Source organism: Poecile atricapillus, chromosome 2, assembly GCF_030490865.1.
Source record: "Poecile atricapillus isolate bPoeAtr1 chromosome 2, bPoeAtr1.hap1, whole genome shotgun sequence".
In the NCBI taxonomy this organism is placed as follows: domain Eukaryota; kingdom Metazoa; phylum Chordata; class Aves; order Passeriformes; family Paridae; genus Poecile; species Poecile atricapillus.
In genome coordinates this window covers 120,209,985-120,232,986 of record NC_081250.1, presented here as the reverse complement: position 1 = coordinate 120,232,986, position 23,002 = coordinate 120,209,985, and the positions used below count along the sequence as shown (strand labels likewise).

The window sequence follows — 23,002 nt, the reverse complement described above, 5'->3', positions numbered from 1 at the left end:
GAATTTGAATGACAGAAACGGAATGTGTTTGTGTAAATATTATAAAGTTTGTATTCAACAGCTGCTACTCTAACTCCAATTCTGTCATCCTTACTCATATTGAGGAGCACCTGGCTCTAGCAAAAGCAAGCTTCCACAGCAAAAACATATTCCAGCAGTAGACTCCTCCTTATTGTTACTCTGGCCAAGCAATTTTCCAAATCTTAGGAATACTTATTTACATAATTAGGATAAATTGACTGTTTTGGCATGTGAATTTACTCAGTGTAGGGAACTTGACCCATAGACAAATACTGTATGGATTGGAACTTTATTAGAACACAGTCTGAATTTCTCAAGTCTACAAAAACCCCTCATCTTTCATTCTTTTGGGTTTTTTCCTAGGCAGATGTGTGCAAAAGGGAAAAGAAAGGTTTTCCTCAACACCTGTTGAAGTCATCAACAGAGTGTCTTTGACTGCAGAGTTTCAAGACCAGTGCAAGAATGAATGGAGTAGAAATCCCACTTCTTCCCAACAGTCATTTGATTTATCAGCAGTAGACCTTCCACTGTCAACCTTAGCAAAGAGTTTGCAGATGAAGAGTGGCAAAACATTTAAATTTCCTCCCACAGGTCAGAGGACAAGAGTTCAAGACTTGCCCTGGATCAACTGAGCTAGAAATGAGCATCTAGTGCTCCTTTTGGCAAGTCAGAATGAAGTGATAAGAGACACACAACTTCATGCACCACTGACTACAGAAACTGGCAAGCCTTAAACAGATTAGCACAAAGGAATGTTTTTATGCAGATGATCCTTAAGGTGTCTTCCAGCCCTTAATGTGCTGTGGCTATATTTAATATGGATTAACCAAGTAGCAAGCTTTTCAAGAGCCTACTTCATTCACCTATCATGTACATCTGCTAGGTGGACTGACTGAAGGTAGGGATCCTTTACATCCAAGGCTGTGTGACCTGGGGAAATCTGCAGTGTGGCACCCAAGAAAGCAGACTCAGGCTTTTGGGCAGCAAATTCTTGCCAAGACCACAGATGGTAGGACAAATTACACCAAAATCCCATCTTTGTCTTTTCAAGGTTCTTGGAAGCTAGTGATACTTAAGAAATTTCCAGTCTTCAATCTTTGTAGGACTTGTTCTCAAGGGAAAATTCAAACAGACTCTTGTCAGTCCCCTGAAAGGATTAATTTCTTCTCATAAAAAGGATGAATTTCTTTTCATTTTTGCTGGCTAAAAAATATTCTGGTGGCAGTAGATGCAGTTCTTCTGTTTCTGTGCATCAGTACCCCATAAAGAAGAAAATCTATTCTTGCCAGCTCAAAGAACTTTCATCAAACTGAAGGATTATGTAAGTGGTAAATATTTTCTCCAGATCCCTCCTTTTTCCAAGAATCATCTTTATGCATTCCCTGAAAACTCTTTGCAGAGAATCAGCACACAAGCAAACTACTGCAGATAATAATGGGGAACTGTCTCCAGAATGACAGAGGAAGAACACACAAGGCTCTGTCTAGAGACATTTTTAGTGACTCTAAAACGAACACCACAGGTCCTTGATTTTGGATCATACTGCCAAGACAATTTTCATTTCTCACTGTGTAGAGAGTTTCAAAGGACAACACAGAAGAGATTTTGTTTCTAAATTATAATATATAATATTATATATATAAAATATAAATATAAATAATATATAAAAATATAATAGCTCTTAAAATGCATGTGTTAATTTATCTTTTTAATAACAAAATGTACATTTCAAGAGCAAATAATTATATACTATCTTTCTCTGACCTATGGCCATGAACTTAATTAAGTGCACAGAGGAAAAGGAAAGAGTATGCTAAAAAAATCAACCAAGCTTCTTAAAAATATTTTTCTTTCCTTCTTTAACATAACAAACCTTTTAAGCTAGAAAAATTTAAACTCTTATATGAGTAGCTATTTGATTTAAAATGTTGTCATAATTAGTATGAAAGTTTAAGAATTGTTGACTTCCAGTTATCATTGAAACTTCCTGCTAAGGATGATTTTTTTTTAATGCTGCCAGAGTGCCTGTAGAATTTAAAGTGTAAAGTCTGATTTACAAGAACTGAGAACCAACATCTCATTTCCATAAAACAAGATATGCACTGTTGTATCTGTTTCGCAAATGATGTTTTTCGAGAGATGTTGAGATTCCAAAGTGACCCAGTTCTGTTCAGTTGTCACTTGCTTTGAAAATAAACTCTAAACTCTTACATCTGAGTACATTTGAAACTGTTCCCTCCTTATTTTTTCATTCTTTTTCTTGTAAAACTCTAACCAAAGGTATTATTTTTAAAGAACCCCAGGTGACTCACACAGTTTCTCTTTTTGCATTGTTTTCCCACTACCAAAAACTAGCTTTACACCTGGCTACTATTATCTCAAAGTAGTCAAAGAATGTGGTAAATATTACCCACATGTAATTTATTAAATGCTGAGTCAAAGAACAGGTGTGGCTATTGTAAAGATTAATTTTGCAGCTCTTCTGCTCAAACTCACAAATTATGAACTCCCGAGCCTTCTCAACACTAAATCACACAAAAAATATCCACACAGATTTATTACTTTGTAATCTTGCCAGCTGCTCTACCTACAAGCAGTGGAATCAGCAAGTATGCCAAAGCCCCTTGCTGACTCCACTTTACGACCAGGAATTGGCAGCTTCTCTTTGTCAGCAGTGGCAGTTCTGCACTTTCTTGACAATGTCACTAGCACAAAAACTCAGACAGGGATGTTACCACCATTAATTACTTTTAATAATTTTTTTCATTATTAGATTTCAGTTACAAGGAGTATTACTTTGATAAAACATTTTTGTTCCACCCCTTTTGTATAGTAATAGGAACAGTGATCTATTATAGAGGATGCACTGGATAACCACTGAAGTCAGCCTGGGTTCACAAAGGGAAAGTCCTGTTTAAATAATTTGATAGCTTTCTATGATAAGGTCACCTACCTAGTGGATGAAAGAAAGTTGATGGATGTGGTTATTCTGTATTTTAGTAATGTTATTGATATTGTCCCTCACAGCATCCTTCAGGACAACTTGTCCAGCTGTGGGGTGAGTGGCTGCAGGCTGTGCTGGGTGAAGAACTGGCTGAACGGCAGAGCTCAAAGGGGACAACTGGTCACCAGTGGTGCTCCCCAGGGGTCAATTCTAGGGCCAGGTCTGTCCAATACATTTACCAACAACCTGCAGGCAGGAGCTGAATCCATCATTAGCACATTTGCTGATGATCCCAAAATGAGAAGTGCTGCTGACTCTTGGAGGGACAAGAGGCCTTGCAGAGGGAGCTACACAGACTGGAGCACTGGACAGTGATTAATGGCATGAACAAGTCAAAACATCAGATTCTGCAGCTGAGATGGACTAATCAGGCACAAGAATGAACTGGGAGAAGAAGGCTGGGGACCCTCTCTGCAGAAAGGGATCTGGGGGTGCTGGTTGGTAGCAGGCACAGCAAGAACCAGAGGCGTGTCCTGGAAGCCAACAGGACAAGCCCCATCCTGGGGTGCATCAAATCCAGAATCACCAGCTGCTCCAGAAAGGTGATTATCCCACTGTGCTCAGCACTGGTGCACCCTCACCTGGAGCACTGTGTGCAGCTCTGGGCACCACAACTGAAGGATGTGAAGGTCCTTGAATGAGTCCAGGTAAAGGCAAAAAAACCAGTGAGAGGGCTGGAAGGAATGACCTGTGAGGAGCAGCTAAGGACTTTGGGCTTGTCTAGTTTGGAGAAAATGAAGCTGAGCATTGACTTCACTCTTCACAGCTTCCTGAGGAGGACATGTGCAGAGAGAAGCACTGATCTCTTCTCCCTGGTATTCAGTGACAGAACACATGGCAGTGGCTCAAAGCTGTGCCAGGGGAGATTCAGACTAGACATCAGGAAGCACTCCTTTACTGAGAGGGTGAAAGACTGAACAGGCTTCTGAAGGACACGGTCAATAGCTCAAGTCTGTCACTGTTCAAGAGGCATTTGGACACTGACGTTAACAACATACTTTTAATTTTTAACTTACCACTTTGTTTTTTGGGCAATGACAATGACCTACCAGGATTCTTGGAATATTATAGCACAGAATTTTGGGTGCTCACAAGTCCTCACAGCCACACAATTCAAGTACAGCAGCCATAAAAAACCATGCTGTGTAGCTGATATGTCCTGGAGCATCAGTGTCGCTGGTCACATAATTAGCATCAGTCTGTGTTGGCACAGCCAGTCCTACCAATGTTTGTGGGACTGTAAATCCGTTACAGAAAATACTGAGGAAAAATTGCATGCACATAAAAGGCAGGTCCCAGAGGCTCTCTTGAGCCTCCTAAGGTGTGCTTCAGCTCACGGATAACTGAAATGCTCTGATGCAAGTAAAATTGGACTTATTTGCCTTGGACTAAAATCAGCTGGATGCACAGAATCTCATTGTAACATTTTACTAGCACTCAAAAAAGACCTGGCACATGCTCTTCAGAATCTCATTGTGTAAATCTAAATTTCAGTCAACCTCTGGTCTGTGTATGAATTTGTGAAACTACTGTGTGAGTAAAAATTATTTTTAATTTTTTAAGTGGCATAATTTAAAAAAAAACTCTTTATCTGGCATGTTTCTTATGAATCCTTAATCCCTTACAGGTGGGGATGCCTGTTCCCTTCTGTAAAGAAAATGTCATTTTCATATATTAACTCTTGATGTTTAAACCAGTATTGAATTTTCTAAACATGCTGATTAAATCATCTGTTCTTTTCAAGTACATCACCTAAAATATGTTAGGAAGCAGCTTGCATATTCACCCTTGCAGATCACAAAGCTGCCATAAATTAAAAGTGAAAATGTGAAACAGTAAAATCATTTACAGGTATATTGTAGGCAGGGAGAACTTGCTACAGCTTGAAAATATTGTAATTTATAGCCTGTTACTTGTTCTGTCATTTAGACTCTGATCCTGCTGACCTTCTCTTCCACAATTAGACAGATACTTCAAAGAGTGTAGGATATTAAGGATTACTTGTATGATTAAAAACTTTTTTATTAACATAGATGAATTAAAAAGAATGTAAGCAAAGTAGAGATAATGGAGTGACAGACCTAAGAAGGGAGGCTTGACTTTTCTGACCTGGAGATTTTTAGTTTGCTTTTTTTTTGCTGGTGAATACAGATTTATTAAACAGATTATCTGTTTAAAGTTCATGTTATTTTCTGGAACACCTACTTTAACACATGAGGACAAATTGTTTCACTTAGCTTAAGTAAATATTGTTCTGTGACCATTTTGTCATTGTTCAGTGGCTAGAGGAAAGCTTCTGCAAATCAATCCTATAAGGTTTAGCCTTCAGACAGATAAGTAATTGGTACTTGTGAGAAAACCTCCTGTGAGCAGGCATGACATCTCCACAGTATTTGAAGATATAGAAAACAGAAGTATGAGGGGGTTTGACATATTATCTGGTCCTTACACATATACTTACATTTGTCTTGGTCAGCTTCCACTTCACTTTCTGTGTCACTCGGCAATATCCAAGGTTGATGAACAAGTTGAAGCTGTTGTAAGAATTCATCCTGCCACAAACAGATCTATTTTAGATAAAATGGCAGACAATTGTTCTGTATAAATGAAGACTGCAGCAAACACTAGCCTCAATTAACTAGAGAGGAGAAAGCCTTTAAAAACAAAAAAACCAAGTTGATGTGAAATCAAACCAGAATGTAGAGGATGTGCAGGCTCCTTAGAATTTTTTTTAAATCTATTCAGTAAAACAAAACCAACCAACCAAACAAACAAAAAACTAAACAAAAAAAAAAATACAAAAAAAACCTAAACAAAAGCAAGCAAACAAACAAACAACCAAAAAATCAAACCCAAACCCACTGAAATGAAGGGATCTATTTAGCTCTCTACTATAAATACATATATGTAAGACACATACATACTCATCTTGGAAATGCAGTGACAGGACAAATTTCAGATATTACATATGACCCTGCAGTTTTTGGACTGCATAGACATTTCAAATGCAATTTGCTTAAGTGAAGCTTTGTTTTGTCAAAACTTTCACTCTTTCTAGTCTAATAAAATCAAGAACCTGAAACCTGATTTAGAACCTATGGTTTTGTTGCATAAGGAGAAGGCTTAGGTAGGAAAAATGTTATGGAAATGTCTGTCTCCAGGATACCATTAAAACATCAAAATATAAATGTTTTACATGGTTAAAAATCCATATGCAGCTGAATATATGCTTTTGAAAATATTTTAAAATTGCCTATTTTTTATATAATATATATATGTACGTGTATAGAAGTATTTTTTCCATGCAGACATACACATATGTATGTGAACATATACATACAGACATATAAAATACTTTGACACATTCTTTTGCAATATTCACGGGGAGAGATGAGACTGGAATGTACAGTTTTATTTTCAAAAGCAGTTCAAACACGAAAGTTTAGTCTCTAAAAGAAAACTTTAACACTGGCCAGATATCATAAAATTACTGGCCAGATTTTTATAAATTCTTGAAAAAAAAAGGGGGGGTAATAACCCTGTTTTGTGCTACATCAGCTGAAATGAGAATTTACATATTTAAAGTTAAATTGTATTACAACATACATTTTATTCTTAGGCTATCTGATTTAAACACAGAATCCAGGCTTGTTTAAATCAGTTTCAGGAGACTGAAGGGTGCTCAGTCAAGATCTAACTTGCTGGGGGTAAATTATTAATTCTGTCAGAAATGTGTTAAGAAATTCCACAACCACTGCTGCCATGGCCCAGCAGTAAACTCAGGCAGGAGCTCCAGGACCCACTCATGTATTGCCATTTCCAGTGTGCTGTGCTTGAGAAGGTTGCTGACTACAACACTGAACGTGTTTTGGTTCATGGAACAGGATTCTTGCAGTAGGGATGAGTGACTCTCACACTGATCCACACACTTTTTAATCTTGCAAAAACATAGAGCCAGGCAGTGGAATAGAATGAGAGTATCTGACCAAAAAGAAAGTCCCCATCACAAGTTATGCTCTATACTCCAGTAAATAGGAGTAAAAATTTCGTTAATCAATGCTATATTCAAATAAGTCGAAGTTTCCTGATCTTAAAGAAAGACTAATAAGAATTGCTGGATACGAGTTTAAACTATCTGAATAAATGTAATTGTTGTAAAATTTCACGTTTTCAGAGAATGATATGGCAAACAACGGAGTCAGTAGTATTTTCATCTCAATAGCTATTGAGAAGTATCACAGAATTGTGTCACTTTAATGGAATCCATCCTAAAGAGATAAGCAGGGTTCAACATTCCTTTGCCAATTTATACAAAACACCAAAGGATTAGGAACATGCACAAAAGTATCTCTGCCAAAGGATTTGGAACCCTGATTTATTACCTTTATAGAGATAATAAAACTATTTCTCTAGGTAGCATTTCTTTGCTGTAATTCAATTCAGCCTTGAACAGAGCTGATAATAAAACACACCTGTTAGAACTTAGTAATATTATGTGTGCCAGGAGGCAGAAACTTGTCCACAAAATCTCAGATCATTATAAGTCTTGAACATTAAAAAACCCCAAAACATTCTTAACAGCTGATATGTTAAGTACTTGCCAAATTACTTAAGATTTGTGCTACAACAAGATTAAACCACCCATGCTGCAGCATGAAGTTTACTAAAGCTTAAGAACTTTTAATTGTATTTATTAGTATATTTTTCTATTTAGACTTGTTATGTTACTCTAAAACAGATTACAATTTAGAAAGCATACATAAGGCATTGAGAGATATGTTAAAATTTCCAACAAATAAACAAGTAAATAAATAAATAAATAAAGCTCCTTAGGGTAAAACATGCTCCTGGCACCCAGTAGTGACATTCTTTTCAACTGACTTATTCTCATCAAATATATTAACATTGTACTCATTAATTCCATTGACATCACCTAAGAGTAAGGAAGTAGAGTTATTTGCAAAATCTTATCATAGTACCTTCTATAGGATTGGCAATATAACCACAGTGTATTTACATCTAGTAGAAATTCCCAGTTGAGACCATAAGGCTAAGAAGAATAAAGGCAATTTCCCTTCTTTTATTTTACTGGTTTTATACAGGAAGATGATACAAAACCTACAATGAAAGTTGCAAAATAAATTACAGTATCAGCCTTGAGTTTTATATATTTGTGATCTGTAAAAGTACAAAGACAGACAGGACTCTTGTTCTCCTACCCCAAACCACCTCTGCCTTTTTAAAATATATCTCCATGGTCAGAGACAAGCGGTGGCACAAGAAAATGAGATCATATGGCCGCAAACAGGAGGAAATGTCTAACATGGCAAAAAATGTCACAGAACAGACTTATTTCCTGGGTATGTTCTGTCTAAATCCACTTCTCTATGTGACAGAAACTTAAGTGGGAAAAAGACAGCTTGAAAGGGCTCCCAGAGCTTCTAGTGTAACACTCCAAAAATGAGGCTGGGAGTGGCAGATTGGCATCTCCATCAGCAACTTTCTGATATCCATGTGCCTTCACAGCCTGGCAGAGGAAGGTCTTCAGGATGAACGTGTCATACCAGCAGCTTTCCCTTTGGAAGCAGAGCTAGTCCCAAGCTGAGTTTTCATTATGTCAAAGGTCACTTGTGCATGTCAGAAAGGATAAATAGGGTCTGAGCTGGGTCACTAGCAGCCAAGGTACTATTGTACCCAGTGAGCAAAGAGAAAGAAAAGGATTTGTCACTTCTAGAAGGGATTTTAACAGAGGATAAGATCCTGCATAGAAATGCTGAGGTTTAACATCAGCTTTACAGTGGATTGCTGGCTGAATCTGGACATGCTATTCTAACTAGAAAATAGCATAATAATATTGCTCACTTCCTAAAATTCTTGAGACAAATATATACATATATTAAAAGTATAATAGGACACTTAATGTGAGATCTATCAACAAACAGAAGTAACAAGACATAGCAAATTAAATGGGACTCTTGCTTATTACTACTATAACTACAGAAAGGTTGTGGAAGAAAGCCTTTTTAATTGTCTGCCTTTTTGCAGGAAAGATTGAAAGTGATGGGCAGACTGGATATCTCTCACTCATTACATACACATACTTTCAGGAGTATATACAATAATTTTACTTGGAATCACATGACTGTATCATTTAAGAACAAGACTGCCTAAAAGAGAAGAAAAAGAGGGGTAAAGAATTTAGTTGGAGACAATAAAACCCTTCATTTCTTCTGAATATTTTTTAGTTAAAAATTAATTTCAATTCTCATTTTCTGGTATGTGAGAAAATTCTAACATACAAACACATCCCATACTTCAAAAAAAAGACACAAAGTGATTATTTTTGTCAAAAAAAAAAAAAAAAGAAGTTTAAATTACTTTTTTTTTCCATGAAAAACATGGAAAAAATATATCAGTCAGCAGTGAAGACACTTTCAGGAGAACAGTAGTCACCTTCAGTCCTCATGTCTTTAATCTGGATATTCAATTGTACGTGAAGAAACAGCTCGAGTGATGGGATTAACGCATTGCCTTTCAAACACCAAAATACTAAGTATTTATTTCACCACCAAATTTAAGTAAGATTTCTTCCCCAAATTCAAGCATAATCCGTGCCTCATTTCCTTTCCTTCACAACAAATAATGGACATCATAAAATTAATTGCAGGAATATACTAAGTATCTAATCTCTAATTTTCCTACAAGTAACCCTAAGCAACACTATCACAAACAACGTTTTAAATTTTCTTTAGAAGTCATGAGACTGATAATACATTGTGTCAAGTGTCACACCCAACAGATTATTAAAACAGCTGATACTCCTCAGAAACAATCTAAAGGTATGATATTATTTTCAGTCTTGGAAAAAAGGTCTCTAGGCTTTGACAAATGGATTACGAAGAGATTGGTAATAATGGTGGGAACCAACATATTCCACCACTAAAAAATTAGCAACCTAGACATATAGTTCCTTCTCAAGTCAGTATAGAAGGACTGGCATATCCTGAGAAAAGACTCACCTTTGTAAGGCATGTATAGAGATAGCAGGGGTTTTCTTTCACAGGTGCTTTTATTTCCACTGCCCACACACTGAAATTATCTTTAAGGCAGCTAAGGTTAGCAGAGGAGAATGCTACTCAGAATTTACAAGGTACTTTAACTTTTTCTTCTGTTTTGTTTTAAACAAAGATTAGTCCTGTAAAATATTTGACAGGAAATGTTTATGCTGTAAATCAGCCTAGTTACCATGCATATAGTATTAGTCATTCAACAATGCTGGACATTCTGTCTTGCAATTCAATTTGGTGCTTTGGAAAAACCTGTCCTTTCAGTGATGCCTAACTAATTATTCCAATTGTCCAAAATATGAAATAAAAAGTAGATCAAGAAAACATCATGCACTTCCAGAGTGGCAGGAAAAAATATTATGAAGCATAAAGATTAGATAAAGTTTTGTTTAATATTCCAGAGGTATGCACCTGTTCGAAACTGTAATGCTAATAAAACTGCTATGCATCGCACAGGCAAAGCCCTACAGAGCTCATGGTAAATTTGAGGGACACATGTTTCACTATGATTTCTGTAATAATACTGGCATTTTCTAATGAGTACCTCTCAAAGCTGAGCAGTATTTCCTTGCTAATTTTCTCTTCATTATATTTCAAGTTCTTTATGCACAGTAGGTTACATTAAGTATACTGATGTTACTTGAACATAAAATGCAATCAAGTCTTTGCATTATTAAACATAGCAAAAACATTAAATTGAAAATCTTACTTCTGATAAACTGTTTCTCTGAGTAGTGACAGTTCCAACAACATCTCCACTCACTTGCACAGAAAGCCCTGAAGCAGCACTGAGGGTCCTCCCCATTTGGCTCTTAGATGACAAAGATCTGCTTCTTTGCATGCTAATAATGCCTTCCCTATTTCCTTGGTTGCTAGGGGTAAGAGGCCGTGACAACAAGCTATTTGGGGTCATAGGTCTGCTCCCTGGAGCTGATGGCCTGTTGGTTTGTGCACTGCTGTTTGTGACACTGGAGACTTGTGTTCTGCTGTTAGCAGGCAGCGGTGGTGATTTGTTTCCTTGGAGCTGAATGTTCTTCCCTGTCGGAGTTGGCACCTGAGGCCTTGGGGTTTGGCCCTGTGCAGCTTGAAGATTGCCTTGATGGTCAGATGTAACTACACTGGGATGCTGGACACCAGGGCTTCTTGAGAGCCTTGCTTCTTCCCACAGTGCGAGGTCCTTCTCAATGTCTGTACACACACACATGAACAAATGGAAAAGAAAGAAACTCATTGTCTGTTTCTCTCTGGTTTAAAACTCTTAATGATTTTCTCCAATGTAAGTGAAAACCTGAAGCTGTGCAGAGAAAATCTATTCATGCTTAAAATAAAAGGCATCAGAATTAAGAGTGCAAATGTTTGGCAAGCATTTCCTTAAAGTTTATTTACATTTGATTCACTGAGAACACAACTACCCTGCAGAAATGAAATATTATCTCTTCATTGAATGTCAACACAACCTATAAAAATTCCTCGTCTCCTCAAAGTTATGTCTCTGTGGCTTTTGCACAGTTACTGCAAAATCAAGATTAGTATCAAACCAAGATGGAGCAGTGATGTAAACTTGTTATCCCTCAGCTGCACTGAAGGGCAATCCAAAAGGCTCAAGGCAAAACTTGCTTCTGGCCCTGCTGTCTACTGCCCAACCTAAACTCTGAAAGAAGTAACTATTGAACTCTGGCATGTCTGGATTTGTGATAGTTCAAGGAGGAAAGGTGACAGCCATCAGGTGGTCCAATTCCTACCTCATATACAGCCATAAGAAATAAGATCTGTTTTAAAAACACAACAGATTAAGGACAGTAAATTAAAAGTGTCTTTTGAAATAATTTAAATCATATTAATGCTTCTAATGGATTAAATCAGTATATAGCCATCAAAGTCAGGCGAGGATAGCTGGAATTTAGATTGGCACTGATAACATATTGGAAGTCCTTGCAAATGCAAATATAGAGCTAAAGAAACAGTTTAATCAAGTTTGTTTTATCTTACACTACTGTTACAAATTTTCACTGGCATGTGATTTTCATAGAGACAGCTGATTATCTTTAAAACAGCAATATAATTTCCCATAAACATGCACAAGTCACAGTCCCAGAAGCTGTAAATTAGCAAGGCTCTTGCTATCTTGCTAATATACTTGCTAGCTAATTGCTAATTTAAACACCTATTAAGTCAACTTGTCTACAATAAGCATTTAGTATTTTTATTTTGATAACAATTATTTCAGGTTCTAAAAGTCCTAAAAGAAACAGATTCTAAACTGCATATTGGAAAATGAGATTTTCTTTCACTTGTGTTTACCAGTAGGTATAAAAGGAATGTTGTAAGTTAAATAATTAAAGATGTGTTGGCTTTAACATCAACATATTTTATAAGATCTTGAAAACAGGAAAAAAAGCCATGCCAATTTCATGTTACTAGTCTAATACAACATATTGTACATAATTCAAATACTATCATTAGAAAAGCTAGTAAAACTGAAATAGTTGTGAAAGCCTCAGATAAAAGTGTCTCACAACTTTATAAAGATTAAATATTTTTCTGTTAGCAAATTTTAAAACATAGTCAATATTTCTAGCACACAATTAAGAAAATTTCTAATTGACCCCTTAAAATTAATTATGTCCATTTTAAAATTATTACATCTTGAATGACTCTTCCGCTATGCTTTTACTTTGGAATTTCATAGAATCAGAAAATGGTTTGGGCTGGAAGAAACCTTAAAAGTCACCTGGTTCCAAACCCCCCTGGTTATGGGCAGGAATACCTTCCACTAAATCGTTGCTCAGAGCCCCATCCCACCTGGCCTTGAGCACTGTTAGGGACAGGACATCCACAGTTACTCTGGGCAACCTGTTCCAGTGCCTCACCCCCCACACAGTCAAGAATTTCTTCACAACATCTAATCTAAATCTCTCCTCTTTCAGTTTAAAGCCTTTATTCCCTCTCCTATCACTACATACCTGTGTAAAAAGTGCCTTTCCAGCTCTCTTGCAAGCCCCTTTAGGTACTGGAAGGCCACAATTAGCTCTCCCTGTAGCCTTCACTTCTCCAGGCCAAACAACCCCAAGTGTCCCAGGCTGTGAGAGATGCTCCAACCCACTGAGCATCTTCATAGCTTCCTCTGGACCTGTCCAAACAGACCCATATCCTTCTTATGCTGGGGGCCCCAGAGCTGAATGCAGCACGCAGGTGCAGTCTCGTGAGTGTGGAGTAGTGAACCACAGAATCTTCTGAACTGGAAGGGAGCCACAAGGATCATCAAGTCAAACTCCTCAGTTTGGCCTGTATGGGGATCAAACCCAAGACCCTGGCATTATTAGTACCAGGTTCTGACTAACTGAGCTGACCTTAGAGGGGGAAGAAGCAGCTCCCTTAACCTGCTGCCTGCTCCTCTTTCAGTGCAGAATGTGTAAGATCCCTGGCAAAAAATCAGGTGCCAATAAAAGATACTGTGGGCTACTTAATTTAAACCAAATGAATAATATGGTCTTGTAAAAATCCAATTTAGTCTATTTCTTTGCAAAATTACAAATGCCCAACTTGCCTGTAGTGAATTCAGTATGCTAGGAAATAGCGTGAATATTGAATGATTTAATAAGTGTTAAATAAACATTATATGCTAGCTCATGTTTACTTAATTTCATAGCAGGCAACCAAGCCTACAGATAAACCAATTATTATAATCATTACTCTACATATAATTAACGTTTCCATAGCATAATTATTTAGTTTTATTTATACATCTGTTTGATTTTGCTTTAATATAAGCTTTTCATCCAGAAATAAAAAGAAATCACATATTCCCAGCTTTGTAGTATTATCTGATCCATATTAAATAATACAATTGAATTATGATTTAGGATTTTTAAAAATCCTTGTTGATGTAATTTAAATGAAAATAAAATTCAACAGAGCAACACAAAGGCATTTTGCTTTCAAACTAAAAAATATCCAGAATAAGGATATGATTCATATGCACTTAAAAACTGTTTATTTTTTAACAGTTCTTCTTGTGATAAAATATTTTCCAGAAGTATACAAAGACCACAAAATCAGTGCAACAAACCAAATTGGCAAGATACTAGAATCAATTACAAAAAAAAAAAAAAAAAAAAAAAAAATTCTCCATTTGCATGTGATATAAAGCAGCCATAGTAACATAAGAGCTTGGATTTTAGACAAAAAAAAATAAAAATATGAGCCATATGTAGGGAAGGAAAATAAAACTGCTCCAGTATCTGATTTTTTAAAACTGCTGCTTTAAAATATCAAGGTACTGAGGCAGTTGCTGGCAATTGGTATTAGCTCCTATTTTAGGCACAGGCACCAAATTATGCCTTATGTTAGGAGTGATTTTTATCCAGCACACAGTCCATATGGGAAGACCAGGCCCCTTAAGAAGGTGTATCGGAGACAGGAAGCCATATTTCATCATTACACAGGTAATCCAAGTCATAGCTCAGGCATCTAAATTACTGCCTAGATAGGCAGCCATTTTGTAGAACTAATAGGTTCCATTGTGCTTGCTAAAATAACTGAAACAAGAGACTTGCTGATATCACAGACACTTGAACTTTTGCAAATGTATAAGACAAATGAGGCTGAGCAAAATCACAGCATTATTATCTGAGGTACTCTGAACTGATTATTCACAGAAATTACATTATTCTTGTCTTTAAGGGGAGTAATTGTCTCAAGCACAACTGGTGTTATAATAGCACATGAATTATTAGGAATACAATAGTCCAATGTCTAATAATTGGGCTGTTTTCATGTGAAGTTCTCAGAAAAAAATTACTGAATGTTAGAATGGCTGAACCTCATGTTACAGATTTACTGAAATAACAGGCCCAAAGTCAAATGACAGGAACTGCACTGATGTGAGAGAGAAAATCTTGCGGGTCACACAGCTGCAGAAGGAATCTCAGAGATTAAGTGAATGTAGCTAGTTAGTTTACAGTCAATTGAGTATTTAAAATTCCATATTCTATTGAATATTGTAGTTATTACTGTCAGCTTTGCCAAAGGACTGCATTTTTTATAGCATAATGCATGAAAGAACAGCTTGTATGACCATGGAAGTGAGAAGGACATAAATCAAAGTAGGGAGATCTTCACCAGACACCTCCTGAGTGACAACATAAGGGAAAACAAGTGGTACCTCAGTACCACTATCAGGGCCCTTGGGGTACACAGGTCCCTGCTATGCTACAGAAACCATGCACTGGTTTGTTGCTCTGCTGATTCCCACTAGATGTTCCTGGGAGTTTCAGTTTAGAGAGAGGGCTCATGGATTTTTCAGTCTAATTTGGCAGTGGCTGCAGCTCTAATAGCTGTAAGCTTTATGAACCTATCAAAAAAATTAAAATAAAATTACAGCATCTATATTGTCAGACACAAAACCCACCTAATAAGACTTCATTTGCATGTATCAAAATTTTAGCTCTTGCTCCACTATGAGCAAAACCTATTCCTAAAAAGCTTCTCTTGCTGTGCTCATTGCTTTGTCATCTGCCTTGACCTCAGCTGCAACACCCCCTTTCTAAAGAGGATACAGCACTTCACACCAGTGTTATTGGCAAGATAAATCTCCAAAGTATTTTAAAAAATCACATGAAAAGTGTTCTCTGCTTCACTCTCAAAATAACTTAGAAGAATGATCAGATAAATTTCATTTCTACTTTCATTTTACATATAGTCTTTACATTCCAGTGAAGCATTACTTTTCATAGAATTAGCCCATGAAGCTTTCACCATATGACAAATAGCATGCATAACATAGGACTACCACACTATAGGTCTATGTCAGACCTTTTAATAAAAGCTGAAGATAGAAAACATTGATTCCTAAGAAGAATAAATTGCAAGCTAAATTTTAGAATATTCCTCATTAATTTTTATAAAGCTCTGAAACATCTTTTCACCAAAACCCCATGCCTCTTTTTTTTTTTTAACTTTTCACAAATGGTTACCCCATCAAAGATGTTGCAGATGTTCCAAATTAACAGGTTTCACTCAACCATAATTCTCATGAACAAGGTTTTTCCTGCAAAGAAATCTATTCTCCAGTTAAAGATCCACTGCGCCCTGCTTTTAAAGACTATTTAACAGTAAATAAAACGTCAGTACCTCCTTATTGCTTAAGTCTGGGTAAAATATGAAAACAAAACAAAAGGAGCATTATTATGCTTTAAGACCACAGTATATTTAACATGGTTTAATTAGTGTTTTAATAGTGTACTTACTGTGATTAAAGTGAAGTTCATTACATCTACAAATAAAAACACTAATTGTGTTTTTTTCAATGAAAAAAGAATAAAGTTTTCATCTATTTTAATTAGCATGTGAGTTAGATAACTTTTTCCTTCGTCTGAAATATTGGCAGAGAAAACTGGGTGAGTACTTCTAGGCATTTTATGGTTCCTTGATCCCATACATACCAGCTAGGTGTTTTTCCATGGTCTGAAGTTCTTTTGCTGCTAAGGAGTCCTTTAGGAGTTTCTGCCTTGGGGAACCTCCAGGTCTGACAGTCACGGCATCCAAGGTCCAAACCGTCTGAGACTTACATAGATAAAAAGAAAATGGATTACTTTTAATTCAGTTTCATATTTATATATGAAGCAATAAAAAGTGGTGTCCCCATCTAGGATCAGGAATCTGGTGCTTATTATGTAGAATATATAAAATTTTATGCAAAATACTGCAAAATATCATTTTTTAACATACATAATATAAATAGTAGGAATTAGTTAAAAGAAGCAGTTGTAAAATAACTGAAATATACATCTTCACATAGGTTCTTGCTCTATGCTGAGACATCATAACAGGACAAATTCCTCAATGATTTACATTCTCTGCAGTTCCAATTACTTAGTAAACATTACACTTACTTTAAATTACCATAACATTTGGCTCAGCATCACTGCAAAGATGCACTTCTGGGAATATCATAGAATTTTCTAATCAAAATTTCCAGTACTGTTTTGTCACTGCATTCCTTTCAGAAATGGCAACTAAATCATCAGGGCAACATAACAGTTTTAAAGGGTTTTCAGTGAGTCTCACTCTCTTCTTTATTGAACACTGTGGTACTCATAATTATTTCCTTTTTCTGGAACCGGCTCAATATAGTTATAGGAAATTTTTGTCAAATATACTATGAGGTAAACTTGATAGATGTTTTTGTGAAACGCACAATAAAACATCTGACCAATTGTGCGAGACTTGCTCATAAATAAACCAAATTAAAACAACAAAGAAAAAGACAAATAACTATTGACAGCCTATCTGAAATACATTTTACGTTATTAACTCACCAAAACAATTCATCTGTAGTCTAGGAAGTTTTGTTGGTTTCCTAAAGAAACAAGGCTTATGCAATGCTCATTGTCATTCACTCTTACTAATTTTTAAATCTTTCTTTAAATACCAGGCAAATTTAGAGATGCCAGTGTTTCAAAGACATTAAGCTGAAGCAATTTCAGAGAGAAGAATGACTGATCAGAGGAGGGAAAGCCAAACTGGTGGCCCCATTCACAGAGGGCACACGGGACTCCACAGTCCGTCAGGCTGGAGCTGCATTGCAGCTGACATCGGGCTGCTGCGGATCATTGGTTGATGGCCCTTCCCTGGCCAGACTCTCATCCCACATAGAAAGGTGCAACACAGCTCAAAGGATGAACATGAAAATATAGGTCTGATATCATCTCTATTCACAAAAAAAAATTGCTTTAAACAGGGTAGCTGCCTTCCCTTTTAGAAAAGTAGGCAAAATTCTGCAGAAGCAAAATGTTATATGGGATCTATTTTACATCATTCCTAATCTCTTCCAAATAAACACTGTTTTGAATGCAAGTGATCATTGTGAACCATGCATGAACCATCTTTAAAATATGATAACACAGATTTATATTTTTAGAGCAACAGCTATACTGTAATGCTGTTTGTGCTTATGCAAAAAAGCCCAGTCATGTTTATCAGCATATAAAATAGTTTGAAGCTGCAGATAACTCTGTCCTTATTAATACATAAAGTTTTTAGAACAGTAACATTTTTTTTGTCAAATGTTTTTTATGCTGATTCCTCCCTGATTAAAATTACCTGCATTTAATCCCATGCAAATACAGAAGAATAGTTGAATAAAACAGTACATTACTCAGAAATGAACTCACCTTCAAGTATTTTTATTTCAGACATATCACTAGATCTGATTCGCCTGTTCCCCCAAGAGCTTTTGAGCATTTTTCACTTGAGTAATCACTGTGAATTCTCCATCCAAATAACTGGGATTGTTGAGCTCATTACAGAATATTAATCTCTATTAAATTATATTCCTAAATTATTATTTCAAATGGATATTAATTATCCAATATCTATCTCTAAATGAAAGAATATATTATTCTGTGATCAGTACCTCTGAAAGAAATGAAACTAAATAAGAGAAGGGACAAGAGGTATATAAGAGAACTCAAATTTTTCATTTTTCAACCTATTTTTAGATATTCTCTGTCCCCAGATTTTTATGGTGGAAAAAGGAAATTTTTATTTGCATTTTACAGGGTATATTTTTTAATATCTGGGAAAAAGCACAAGGAAAAAACCTCAGGGTTATAAGGATTAATCCTTTTTCGAATATACAATTTCATTCATAAATACAACTGTGATGAAATATGGGATAAATATTAGTCAGTGGTCTGTGGCAATACTTGACAACCAAATGAATATTAGAATATTCTTACATTGGACTATTCAAGTTTATTATAGCAAATTATTATCAGCTTGCAGTATCTTCCTGACCTCCTTAAAACATATTTCCAAAGGTTAGCCTGATGAGAAGATTTCACTTTCCATGTCCTGGAAATGCTTCTGGAAATGAAATGGAGATATCTTTCTCTTCTAGAAACCTCTGCTGATTTTTTTGTATATTTTGCCTTTACTGTACTTCTTCCCTTTATGCACAGTGGCCCTGTAAGGCTCATACAAAACAAAGGTGACTGAATAAAGGAAGCTCTCTATGGTTACATATTCAAACTCCCTTTCAGATACATAGTTCCAACACCCTGTGAAACAGATAACTTTGGATGAATTTTCCCCCAAATTTTATAATTCTTCCTGTGCATTTTCTATTTTATGTAATATCATATGCTTATGACATTTTATCAGGCAATTGCTTCACAAAAGTTCAGAGCAGAATTGCTATAGTATCTATGGAAGATATTTAATATTAGCAATTCCATTTCATAACAAATTATGTGCTTTTAATAACAGTATCTTCCAACTAAATGCTTATTTGATAGAGAATCAAAATGACTGGGGGAAAAAAGGGCATAAGAATTCATTAAAACTGTACTGTAACCATTTTTTGTTCTTTCTCTGAAGCTAAACATTCCATTACTATAATCAACAACATTTTTGGAGACAGGCCTAGGTAATTTTTTAATATATTTCTAAATAATACTGAGCATTAAAAAATGTTAAATTTTTTAACATTTTGAGACTATGAGTTCACCTAGCTGCATAACGCATAAACACAGACAGAGGTCCTCAGTGTCTCCTGCAAACAATTTGTGCAACAATCTTATCCCTAAAATATAAACACAAGCTGAAAGTAGGGAATGTTATCAAGAAGGCTTTGGAAGCACGTCAACTCAAATGCAAGGATAAATGAATTTGTACAGCTCTAGCAGAATTCCCTGATGCCTCTTCTCTCCACTGGATACATAGCAGCAGTTCAGATATGTCACTTAAGAAAGAGATTCAGGCTTGCAAACCATTTATTTAAATATTCTTACTGCACTTCACCAAAACTTACCCTTTGTCTTCCAGCCAGGAACTGCAGAGATGAAACACTAATGTCAATTATCTTAGACTTTAATGATAATCACAGCAGACTGAATGTAGTTGAAAAATACTGCATGTATGTATGAAGTATGTGCATAGAATCCTTCCAATTATTTCAGCATCTTCCAAAGTACCACTGCCCCTGCTCATTCATTGCACTTTATAAATATTGCACAAAATTTATAAATGGCCTATTTGCATTAACAAGATTAATGAGATCTAAGTAAGAGGATGTTACTGAAAGACATTCTTGTCTTTCTAAATTGTAGAAACAACTCTGTGTCCTGTTCATCATCTTCAGATTTTGAGGGTGAGGCAGTGAGCTCTAACAAACATATTTGGGATACATTTGTCAACCTCAAAGGTCAGCTGTGTGTCCATTTCTTAAGTGACTTTTTTTATATATCATCATAATTTCTTCACATACAATACATTAATTATTGCTTTTGTTTCTTCTTTATATCCCTTAGCAAAATTACTGCTAAAATAAAAAATTACACACAATAAGAGCAGAGATAATCCCTCTCATCACTGATTCCCCAAACTTCTGGAAAATACCATAACTTACTGGGATTGCCACAGTGGAACAGAAATAAAATTAAGGAGGTCATGAATAAGAGTAAGAAAGTTTTTTCAAGATCACTGTCTGTGCTTCAATCTGCAGCACAATGCTACACAGCATGAATCAGTACAGTTTTGTCCCTAAAAAAACCACGAGTGCAGAAGTGAATATCTTGATCTCACCATCGAGCTGAATTGACCTGGGCTATGTAATACACAGTGACACCTGGTGAGTTCTACAAAGGTACAGTCTTCAGAACATCTAAAATCAAGAGTTAGGGCACCAACTTATTTACAACATCACCTGGAAATCAAGTATTTGTTAAAAAATTAATTACTCTTTCTTACTAGCAATAAAAAGTCTTCATAAACTATTCAGCACGCATTTCTATGCCATTTTGGCCCATCCCAGAGTAAAATCCAGGTATTCCAGTGCATGCCCACATGGAAGACTGCCCAAACTGAATTACAACAATGAAATGAGAAAAAGATGAAACCAAATTAGTTAGCACCTGGGAAGCTGTAAGTATATGAAAAGTGGTTTTTTTTTTACTTTTGATTCTACATGGTTTTGCTAATCAAGTGGAAATTTTATTGGTAGCTTCAGGAGATAAAAGTGTAAGGAACGCACCCAGGCTTAGCTTTCTATGATATAGCTTTTCTTTGCTGAATAACTTAAATATCTTAAATAGACATGTTTGACAGAGATACCTCTAAATAAAACAAAAAACAAAACAAACAAAAAAAAACAAACAAAAAACCACAAAACCAAACAAAGCAAAACCTCTTTATTGAACTCTTTGTTTACAAGTGTCCCTTCCACTCTGGTCAAGCAGGTGGCGAGTACAGATGTTCTGCATGCAGTGGATTTTTTTTGGTGCAGTATTTTGTTCAAGGATTCTTCACTCAACATGTACTTTCTGTAAAGAGGTCACTTAATATTTAATCTTTCAGCTTCCATAATCTGTTCAAGGACATAAGGTGAGCAAACCATCTGATACTGTAAAAATACAAGGCTTCTCAGAGCGCTGTTACAATATCGGCTGCCACCTCTAATCCCCCTTTCCACATTAGGGCCTGTTCTACTTGAAATGCCGTGTAATTGAAATTACAAGCTTTTGGCTTCCCCTGGTAGGCAGCCAGCAGCACATTTTACACTAAACCTTACACTGAAAAAATGGTAGTCTGACTCACACATAGTTTTTCTGTTTACAGGAAAGAGGGAAGCAGGAAATACGTGGACACCTGGGAATCACATTTGTTTCAGTTTTTGAAATGCAACCTGACTAATTTTTTTCTAAACTTCAGTTCTGTATTATTTACTGTTATTTGGACTAATCTTTCTGAATTTTTCATGCCCAAGAACACAAAATTTTAGACAGGTAAAAACAAGGAATTCATTGATTTCCTTTTGTCATAAATATTTTTCTAAAGTTAAGAATATTTTTTTCAATTTAGAATTATAGTTGAGAGGACTAAATATTTGCAAATAAGAATATTTTCACCCAAGTAGATTTTTTTTTTTAGCTATATATACAAAATCTATGTCTAGTTTGTAGATTTTGTTTGACATAAAGGAGGTCTCAACCAAGTAGGTTCAGGGTATGCAATTCAAACTACTTTCTTAACTACTCCAAGGAAATATCACTTATTTCCCAAGAACCTTGATATTATGTTTTTCTGACCGTCTTGTATTGTTAACTTACCTAACAGTGGTAAAACTTATACATTTGCATAGGGTGTTTTTTACTACCTGTGGAAGAGCTGAAGTAATCTAATATTAACAGTTATTATTTTTATAGAATATTTACATTTTGAAGTTAAAATTTGAAATTTCACCTTTAAGTGCCTGAATTTTTACATAATTACAAAATCCAGCTTGGATTTGAAAACTTTTGTATCAGAACACACCAATTTGAACATAGATATGTTCATAAATCTCTATTTTGAACATAAATATGTTCTAAATATGACCTATATAATTCTATATATAATATTGAAAAGGTGAACTGCTGTTGTTTCTGATGTGGCAGTGTGATCTTAAAATAACTATTTGAATGACTAACCTGCTAAATACTAAACAGTGAGCCCAACCCAGTAAATTTACAGATTAAGTTAAATGCAGAAATTTGGATGATTTCTGTTGATTATACTCAAACAAGTAATTAAGTTACTTCATATTATTATGCTAGGGGGGGAAATGGGAAAAGCTATGAAAATTTCTAACAAATAGAACTGAAATAATGCAATATTGCATTATTGTATTCAATGTATATTGACAGCAAGCATAAAAGCTTAGTCTTTCTTTGTGTATGAAGCTTCAAGTAATTTTACAAACTGAATTAAAGAATTTATGCATTTATCACAGAAAATCCATGTCTGTATTTATTCTATGAAAGCGAATGAAATGTTCCAAAGCAGTAGGGAATACAGGAATAAATTTATTTAAAACAAAACACTTCTATAAATCACTTTATTACAGTATTTTTCCCACAGTAATAAAGAA

At 35.6% G+C, this 23,002-nt stretch overlaps 1 protein-coding gene across 1 annotated transcript in view; it reads right to left on the bottom strand.

Moving 5' to 3' along the window:
* Nucleotides 1–23,002, bottom strand: part of C2H8orf34 (chromosome 2 C8orf34 homolog) — a 147,693-nt gene that overhangs the window by 3,386 nt on the left and 121,305 nt on the right. Inside the window, exons 11-13 of the mRNA XM_058832672.1 lie at nucleotides 16,536–16,656; nucleotides 10,802–11,280; nucleotides 5,487–5,577 (exon numbers count right to left, since the gene is read on the bottom strand). Of these exons, the coding sequence (XP_058688655.1) occupies nucleotides 5,487–5,577; nucleotides 10,802–11,280; nucleotides 16,536–16,656 (691 nt within the window). The remainder of the gene's footprint in view (nucleotides 1–5,486; nucleotides 5,578–10,801; nucleotides 11,281–16,535; nucleotides 16,657–23,002) is intronic.